The sequence below is a fragment of the Gekko japonicus genome, unplaced genomic scaffold (assembly GCF_001447785.1).
Source record: "Gekko japonicus isolate JY-2015 unplaced genomic scaffold, Gekko_japonicus_V1.1 scaffold443, whole genome shotgun sequence".
In the NCBI taxonomy this organism is placed as follows: domain Eukaryota; kingdom Metazoa; phylum Chordata; class Lepidosauria; order Squamata; family Gekkonidae; genus Gekko; species Gekko japonicus.
This window is the reverse complement of record NW_015172565.1, coordinates 968,875-978,625: the sequence shown is the minus strand read 5'-3', so window position 1 is coordinate 978,625 and position 9,751 is coordinate 968,875. Positions and strand designations below refer to the sequence as shown.

The 9,751-nt window shown below is 46.1% G+C and overlaps 1 protein-coding gene across 2 annotated transcripts in view; it reads right to left on the bottom strand.

Annotated features, from left to right (window-relative positions):
• The window catches only part of WBP11 (WW domain binding protein 11), a 17,724-nt gene extending 11,184 nt beyond the window's left edge, over nucleotides 1–6,540 (bottom strand). The window contains exons 1-5 of one of the 2 annotated variants that reach the window (XM_015421305.1): nucleotides 6,449–6,540; nucleotides 5,043–5,153; nucleotides 3,334–3,365; nucleotides 2,688–2,781; nucleotides 1,857–2,053 (exon numbers count right to left, since the gene is read on the bottom strand). In XM_015421305.1, coding sequence (XP_015276791.1) covers nucleotides 1,857–2,053; nucleotides 2,688–2,781; nucleotides 3,334–3,365; nucleotides 5,043–5,106 — 387 coding nt within the window. In that variant the 5' untranslated portion in view covers nucleotides 5,107–5,153; nucleotides 6,449–6,540. Of the gene's footprint in view, nucleotides 1–1,856; nucleotides 2,054–2,687; nucleotides 2,782–3,333; nucleotides 3,366–5,042; nucleotides 5,154–6,267; nucleotides 6,287–6,448 lie in introns of those variants that run through there. The other variant, XM_015421306.1, reaches the window with a different exon arrangement.
• Between the last annotated feature and the right edge of the window lie 3,211 nt (nucleotides 6,541–9,751).

Sequence of the window (9,751 nt, the reverse complement as noted above, 5' to 3'; positions counted from 1 at the left end):
TTTGTTCCAAAATCTGACTGCTTTTATTTTCTTCAAGACTAAATAGGAACACTGAACATTTTGTTCTAGCAAGCAGGAGCAACTCTCGACATCAAAATATTTAAGGCAAGACTCTCAAGTTATGTATAAGTGCTTTAGAAACCCAGGTGATAACACCCAGAAAGCGGTCAATAAATGCTGAAAACAAGTGCATGCACATACAGGTAACAGAATTATGACAGTCTAAGAGGGCTGCTCAAAACACAAAATGGAAGCCCAAATCAGCTGGAGACTAATAGGATGGCTTCCAGCAAGTTGCTCTCTTACATTTGGGTAACTGAGCTGAACTACAGTAATACAGGCCTCCCTTTCTGAGAAAACATAACACCCTCCTTTTTACAATATAGATTATACAGAGTCCTGTACTAATAAAGAGCCTCAAGGACTTTCATATATCAAGCTGTGAATCCTCACCAAAGGCTAATACACAACAAGCAGGCAATGGCATATTTGTTGTTGTTGCTGTTCAGTCGCACAGTCGAGTCCGACTCTTCGCGACCCCATGGACCAGAACACGCCAGGCCCTCTTGTCTTCTGCCGTCCTCTGAAGTTGGCTCAATTTCATGTTCATTGCATCGATGACACTGTCTAACCATCTCATCCTTTGCCGTCCCAGTCTTCTTTGACCTTCAATCTTTCCCAGCATCAGGATCTTCTCTAGTGAGTGCTCCCTTCTCATTTGGTGGCCAAAGTATTTGAGCTTCAGTTTCATTATCTGGCCTTCCAGGGAACAGTCAGGGTTGATTTCTTTTAGGATTGACTGATTTGATCTTCTTGCAGTCCATGGGACTCTCAAGAGTCTTCTCCAGCACCATAGTTCAAAAGAATCTATTCTTCGGCGCTCGGCCTTCCTTACAGCAGGGAGATTGTCAGTGATACAGCAGGGGTAAAGAAATGCCACATGGCAAGCCATACAAAGGCTTTCAACCACTGGTGAATTTGGAGAATGGAAATGGAGGAGGGGGAACCGCTGTGGCTCATCACCAAACCACACAGAGCATAGACACTTTTCAAATACAAGCCACTGTCCGTTTTGCACCTGTTAGCAGGGAGCTGTAGCATGCCATGCATGTGATAACAGAAGGACAATGATACAGCTAACGCAGCTTTCAGTCTGGACTACTGCAATGCCACCTTTTGCAGGTTAGCCTATGAAGACTGTTTGGAATCTTTAACAGGTCTAAAATGCACCAAGTATAGGCAGCCAGCAAGTATAGTTGACAGGTTCCAAATCTCACCCCTCTTAAACTTTACTGGTCCAAGGGTACCTGAGAGAGTGCATTCTTAAATATGAGTCTATCCACAAAAAGATATCATTGTTAGAGGTCTTGTTCTACGCACGACTGCCTTCAGAGGTAAGACGACTGATCACCAGGTGCTTTTTTGGTGATGAGAACTAGGCTCCCCCCAAAAGCTTGCTCAGGGCCAAAATTACATTGTTTTAGATGACAGGCAAAGTTTCTTATTTTCCCAAACACTTTAGACCCATTCTCCCAAGTAACTGTATAAGGCACTTTGAACTGTATGCTTTTATTGTTTTTAAAAATATTCTACTTTTTTAATGCCGTGGAATTTTAAAAAATTTGATCTAATGTCTGATGCTGTTTAAATTGCTTCTATCGCCTATTTTTATCTACCTATTTTATACTCCTTTTCTCCTGATACTGTAGTTGTTTGTATTAGTTTTATTATTATGCTGTTCTTATATGTTTTGAGGGGATCTGCCTTGGAAATAAAGTGGAGCAAAATAATTTAAACAAATAAAAACAAAAAGGACTGCAATTTCAATCTGCTATCATCAAAATGGAGAAAATTACCTTGACAGCATCAAAGTACTGACTGAGCTGAGATCTCTTCTGCTCATATTCCACTTCTAGTTTACGCAACTCCTTGTAGATGTCTGGATTCTCCTTCTCATAGAGCCGCAGAATACGCTCAAAAGTCTCACGCAGTTTCTTACGCTTGTCCTTCAACACCTTCTCATTTAGTTGGGGTTGCTGTACTGGGTTAAACTCTGATCCAGTAATAGCAGGACCAGGACAGCCAAGTGAAAGAAAAGAGATTTACAAGGAAAACCTGGAGGAACCACCCCCACCCTCTCCTTCTCTATAAAAAATGTATAACACAAGCAAGTCAAGAGCAGGACTGAGAAGGTTTGTAGTTTCCCCCAAAGTCTGCAAGCAACAGAGAACACAGGCCAAGACATGAATATCAAATTTCTCCTTTCCTACAAAAGCTTCCAAATCTTCTCCATTATCTAACTCGAGTAAAAACAGCTACCAATTCTTGACAGAAATGAGATCCGTTACTGCACTCACTTCCTCCTTTCTCCAGAACATAACATGGTATTGTCGCTTTTTGTGCTATCAGCATATCCTCTTGTTAATACAGTCTTCTAGTCCCTTGACTCCACAAAGCCATTCTGATCTCCTGACTTTTTCCACTTGTTACCTTCCTGCCATTTAACTCTGCAAAAGAGACATATTCATACCCAGGGCCTTTTTTCTGGGGGAACTGAGCTCCAGAACCTCTTCCACAAAATTCTTTTTAAAGTGTTCAAAAGTTCATGAGTTTTCAGTATAAACTCCATTTCCCTCTTGAGAGTTCCAGCACCTCTTTTTTTTTTTTTAAGCCCTGTTCATACCCACCCATTTCATCAAGTTTTTCCATGTCCCGAATGATTTGCTTGGGATCCTTCATTTTTAGCACAGCTGCTCGCACCATCATGCGTTGCTTCTTGTTCTAAATTCAACAAAAATAAAGACAGAAAGAAAAGACTGCATTTGATGGGCAGCATACAGAACTCCAGCCAAGAGCATCAGTCCTCATTTTGGCTCTTGAAACGTCTAAGCAATCTTAGAGTGCTGTGGCATCTCAAAGAGAAGACTGCACATTTCATTTTCACAGGATTTTTCATTCAGATTTTTAAGACTCCTGAATAAATCTCATTTAATTGAAACTACTCTCTTCACTGTCCTCAAATCTGTGGTTTTGTGAGATCTTACAGTATTTGCTAGTCATTGTAAAATGTTTTCTAAACCCTCCTTCTTTGTTAAACAAATTTGTACTGAAACAAGAGCAAAATTAACTACCTTCCATCAAATGCTTGTGACTGAAAAACATTAGTAACCAAATCCAGCACCCCTCTGAAAGAGATAGACAAGGCAAACTTGACAAAGAGGGGGTTCAGGACATGAAAATACAGCATTATCAAGACCCCAGTTAAATACTGGACATAATAACCAAGCGTAAGAACTCCAACGTGCATTTACTAATAAAGTAATGCTCTCTCACCTTCTTCAGCTCCCTTTTACGGGCCTCCTTGCCTGTAAAGATACAAAGCAGGACAAAGCATAATATATGAAGTGGACCAATGTTTTAATTGCTATTTTTAATGTCTTTTTATGTATTTTAACTCTGTTCTTAATTTTTTAAATGATGTGCGTTTGGGTGGTGATTTTAATGGTTTCAAAATGTATGTTTTAAATTGTTAGCTACTTTGGCAGATCTTGTGAAAGCAGAAAAATGGGATATAAAATTTGTAAGTAAATAAGAATACAGTTCACCACCCTAGAAAACATTTTGTTCCAATGTTATACCTCTCTCATTAGATTATGACTTGCCCACCTTCCAGCCCCTGTTCCTATGTCATCTCTTGATAAATGAAAGAGCCTCTTCATCCTGCATTTCTTGATCAGTCATTGGAAATGAAGCATGGAGAGTTTAAAAAAAAACACCTCTCTTCTGTAAGTGATCTACTCTTCACTCTGCTGCCAGAGCCAGCTGCAGCATTCTAGCAACAGCCCATTTCAATGAGAAAACTATGCACTTTTATCTGGCCCTTCTTTCAAGAAATTCAGGGCAGGGTATATTGTTCTTCCCACACTTTATTGCCAAAACAACCCTGTGAGGTAGATCAAATTGAGAGAGTTACTGGCCCAAGATCACCCACTAGACACTTGGGGAGAACAAGTACATGAACGTGAGTCCTCCCAGTTCCTTGTCCAACACTCTAGCCACTGCCCTGGCACTCACACACACTACACTCTTCCAACACTATATTAAAGGCAGAAGTTGCTTCCTATCCCCACACAATCATGATATAATTGCCTTTTCTTTTTTGAAGCTGTTCTGTATGGAACATCAAACACCACAGTACACTGACAAGTAGTGAAATTGCTAATTTCTCACTAAAGCTCATATTTTATTTTTTCTTTATTACAAAATTTGTATCCCACTTTTCTGCCCTTACAAGGGCCACCGAAGCCGCTTTTAAAACATACATGATAAAATCACATTTTAAAATCATTAAAATAAAAAAAACCCACGCAAGACAGTCTTACCATCCTTCCAATGAGAACATTTATGTTAATAAGGCTTGACAAATACTACCTGAAAACATACATAGCATTGCCTGATCTACGATTACTCCACATTCCCAGAATTATCTTTACTGCAAGTAAGTTAAGAAATTTACCATCTGGAAGCAATCTAATTCATGAAGACAGTCAACTTGGGGTAACTCAGTGCTGGATGAGGAAATACTTTCACTTAACAATGAGAAACTATTTACATAAAGCTTGTGCAGCTGACAAGTCATCTATACTATTTATAACGGTTTATATGTTTCCAGTATCATCTACAAGATTTATAAAAACAACTATTATATTCCTTCCTTTTATGAAAGATACGAGAATTTTATCTAAGCTGAAAGCATATTAGATTTTTTTCTATTGTTGATCAGTCACACAGTCGAGTCCGACTCTTCACGACCCCATGGACCATATCATGCCAGGCTCTCCTGTCTTCCATTGTTCTCTGGAGTTTGCTTTTTAATTATTATTTTTTTAATCTATACTTAATAGACATCCTAACATGTATTTCTGCACTATGCAACTAAGAGAAAATAAAGCGCTCAGTCTGATGCAACATTCTACACATTTTGGACCACTTCTCTCCCCTGCATCCTCTACTACTTTTACAGAAGTTCTCTGAACACTTACGAGCTTGATCGGTGGGATTCATAAACTTCCCACTCTTGGTGGAAGATGTTGACCTCCGCCCCATTTTGACTGTTTATTTCTTTCACCGTTCCACTGATTGAAATGTGACAACTGAGAAAAAACACAATTCAGCAGCATATCAGTATTAATATAGAATGCATACATTCATTTTCTCATCTACTCCACAGCACCATGTGGCCATTTCACAACCCTCCCAAAGGCAACTCATGATCTATTCTAGGGATCCCCAATCTTGTTTGAGCCTGCAATCACCTTTGGAATTCTGGCGCAGCCATAAAATAGCTACTGCGGGAGGTGCAGCCAGCCATCAAATTGCTGCCTCAGCTTACCTTCTATCATACAGTGGTGCTGTGGTGGCCGCTGCTACCAAAGTAACACTGTTTAAAATCTGCACAACCAATGGCCGATCAGAAAACTTGCTGGGCAAAAGCTCCACTTGATCTCATCCACTTTCTAAAACCACTTGGCAGGCACCAGGAAAGGTGTCAGCGGGCACCATGGCATGCACAGACACCACACTGGGGACACACAATCTATTCGATAGCCATGAATATAAGAAGGTATTCATAGACAATATGGCAATGGCACAAAAAGTACTGTTTTTATATGGACTGATATCATTCTCAGGAACACAGGAAAAGTGGGCTAGAGCCCACGAAAGCTTATACTACAGTTAATTTGTTTGCCTTTAAAGTGCCACAAGACTCCGGCCCCGGTCACACAGGCAAGATATTGCGGGGGGGGGAGGCGTGGCTAATTGCCCTGGTGCAGTTTGATCCGCGATTACAAGATCAGACGCGCCGGCGGCACACCACGAGTCCTTCCCTCGGCGCCGGCGGGTAAATGAGGGACCGGAGGGGAATGCTGCGCGCTGGCGTGATCACACCACAGGTGTCTGGAGGCAGCCCGTGGCAAACATTTACTACTACCTTGGAGGTACTAGTTTTTTTAGGCGCATTGTCGGCGGTAAGCCATCGGTGCGCTCCACTTCCCAGATGCTGGAGTGTGATCGCGCCCGGATAATCTGCCCACCATCCGTGCCTCTCCCGTGTGACCGGGGCCTCCCTTTGTTTTCATTCTTTCCAGTTACACTCTTGCCTTTGACATTTGATATCAGTTGATCAGAGCAAGACTGTGACACTCTACTTTCAGTTCACAGATACCACATAATGCACCCCCACATGCACACACTCCTTACACTCACCAAAACCCAACACAATCTGAAATTCTTTATAAATTGGAGACGGCAGCTCAGTATGAATGGCTATAATAGCTTTATCAGTGATGAAACTAGCCCCAAGACAAGAGAGAGCCGAAAAGGGAAGAAGGCTTGAGTCCGGGAGGGGGGCTGCCTCCGAGTGAAAGCGCCCCCGCCCGCCACTCACCCGGAAATGCTGAGGCTGGCACAGCCAAGTGAGAGGGCCCCACAGAAGCCGCTGCTCCCACTAAGCTCTCGCCTCTGCCGCCATCTTAAAAAGCCGCGCGACCTCGCCGCAAAAACCATAAAATAGTAGACCGGCACACATCATGGACTTCCGGTGGAAGCTGACCGCCCCTTTCAGCTGCGATTCAGTACGAGTGCAGCATGGCGTCGCTGTAGGCGAGTGGGAGACCCAGTCGTTTTCAGGACGGAAGTACCTAGAAAGGGATTGCGGCGACGTACGGCTGTAGCATTTTTCTATCGTTATGGCAACAACGAAGTGCGACTGCGCGACCATAGAGTTTAAATGACGGCTTGCTCATTACAGTGCTTTGGGCCGCCAGTGTTCCCCTCCTCTATGGTCTAGAAAGCTAAGGAAAGATCTAAGGAAGAGGGCAAGGGGGCGCTCGTTTGCTAGCTTCAAAGTCGGAGCTCTTGTAGTCGTTCGCGTTTCTTTCTTTGAAGCGTCTGTGCTCTGCCGAGAAGGAAATTGTCATAGTTTTCTATCCTGATCGAATTTGTACTTGTAAAAGTCTCAGTCATAGCGGAGGATTTGCTGCTGTGAAATACACACGTATCTTTGTCACCATTGCCTCTTAAAATAATCCTTCTACTGAGTATTGTATAAATTAGGACAAACTGCTGAGCATCGGGGTAAACCGTCCCCTGTTCAGTTTTCACATAAACATTGATAGGATAAGATTTGAAGTGGATGTTAACTTCTGTAAATAGACCTTGGCAACAATGGTTGTTAGATCAGTGACAGCACAGCACTAGTTTAGGAAAGACAGCGGGAAAGAATTTCATTATTACAGATTATTAGACAGGGGACGGAAAATAATTTTCAGAATTATGGTGCCGTTATTTACAGCTACAGTTGAAACACTGCAGGTCTGGTTGTCCAGGTTATTTCATGGGAGGTACTAAAACTAAGGTCACCGATTGCCCATAGGGAATACATGAGTGCCCATAGAGAATAATGGAGAGTACGCTTGCCCAGAGGGGATAGTGCTGTACATAATTGCCAATAGATAATCCATGACGGCCCATAGGGAGTAATGGAGAGATCGCTTGCCCATAGGGGATAATGGAGTACATAATTGCTAATAGAGAATCCATAATACAAATAGAGAATCCATGACTACCCATAAGGAATAATGGAGAGGATGCTTGCCCATAGGGGTTAATGGAGTACATAATATGGCCAGTAGAGAATCCATTTTGGAGCCTATGAATTTAAAAAGTTATGGCCGCCGTCGCTGTTGGCAGCAGCTGCAACGGCCGCGGCAGGCGGGGCGAAACGTTCTTCCGCCTCCCTGAGCCCCGGGGTGGCGGCCTTGGACTCCTAGGGGCAGATTCCACCTCTTGCGTGTGATGTCTCGCAGAGAGGTAATTCCGGCTCCCCCGGATCTCGTTAGGGGCTCTTTTAAAAGATATGGCCGCCTCCCTGAGCCCCGGGGTGGCGGCCTTGGACTCCTAGGGGCAGATTCCACCTCTTGCGTGTGATGTCTCGCAGAGAGGTAATTCCGGCTCCCCCGGATCTCGTTAGGGGCTCTTTTAAAAGATATGGCCGCCTCCCTGAGCCCCGGGGTGGCGGCCTTGGACACCTAGGGGCAGATTCCACCTCTCGCGTGTGATGTCTCTTGCAAGAGGGCATTCCGGCTCCCCCAGATCTCGTTAGGGGCTCTTTAAAACATTATGGCTGCAGCTGCTGTTGGTGGCAGCTGCAACGGCCGCGGCAGGGGGGGCTAAGCGAAACGTTCCCCCGCCTTCCTGAGCCCCACGGTGGCGGCCTTGGACTCCAAGGGGCAGATTTCACCTCTCGCGTGTGATGTCTCTTGCAAGAGGTCATTCCGGCTCCCCCAGATCTCGTTAGGGGCTCTTTAAAAAGTTATGGCCACTGTCACTGTCGACGGCAGCTCCAACGACTGCGGGGGGGGCGCTCCCCCGCCTCCCTGAGCCCCGGGGTGGTGGCCTTGGACTTCTAGTGGCAAATTCCACCTCTCGCCTGTGATGTCCGAGCGGCGTTGAGCCATCGTTAGGGGCTCTTCTGCTCCCACAGCTCTTGTTAAGGGCTCTTTTAAAAGTTATGGCCACGTTGCTTTCAGCGGCAGCTGCAACGGCCACGGCGGTGGGGGGAGACGTTCCCCCACCTCCCTGAGCCCCAGGTGGTGGCCTTGGACTTCTAGTGGCAAATTCCACCCTTGGAGGCTCATTGGAAACTTATGGCCAGTCAGCGGTGGCTGCAACGGTCGCAGTGGGGGTGTGTGAAATGTTCCCCCGCCTTCCTGAGCCCCGGGGTGGTGGCCTTGGACTTCTAGTGGCACATTCCACCTCTCGCATGTGATGTCCGAGCGGCGTTGAACCATCATTAGGGGCTCTTTAAAAAGTTATGGTCGCAGCTGCTGTCGGCGGCAGCTGGAATAGCCGCGGCAGGGGGGCAACGCGAAACATTCCCCCGCCTCCCTGAGCCCCGGGGTGGCAGCCTTGGACTCCTAGGGGCAGATTCCACCTCTCGCGTGTGATGTCTCCCACGAGAGGTCATTCCGGCGCCCCCAGCTCTCCTTGGGGGCTCTTTAAAAAGTTATGGCCACCATTGCTTTCGGCCGCGGCTGCAACGGCTGTGGCAAGGGGGGGCGAAACGTTCCTCCACCTTCCTGAGCCCCGGGGTTGTGGCCTTGGACTTCCAGTGGCAAATTCCACCTCTCACGTGTGATGTCCGAGCGGCGTTGAACTTTAAAAAGTTATGGCCACCATTGCTTTCGGCCGCGGCTGCAACGGCTGTGGCAAGGGGGGGCGAAACGTTCCTCCACCTTCCTGAGCCCCGGGGTGGCAGCCTTGGACTCCTAGGGGCAGATTCCACCTCTCGCGTGTGATGTCTCCCGCGAGAGGTCATTCCGGCTCCCCCAGCTCTCGTTAGGGGATCTTTAAAAAGTTTTGGCCACCCCCCGCCTCCCTGAGCCCCGGGGTGATGGCCTTGGACTTCTAGTGGCAAATCCCACCTTTCGCATGTGATGTCCGAGCGGCGTTGAACCATTGTTAGGGGCTCTTTAAAAAGTTATGGCCGCGGTTGCTGTTGGCGGCAGCTGCAACGGCCGCGGTAGGGGGGGCGAAGCGAAACGGTCCCCTGCCTCCCTGAGCCCCGGGGTGGCAGCCTTGGACTCCTAGGGGCAGATTCCACCTCTCACGTGTGATGTCCCCCACAAGAGGTCATTCCGGCTCCCCCAGCTCTCGTTAGGGGCTCTTTAAAAAGTTATGGCCGCCCCCC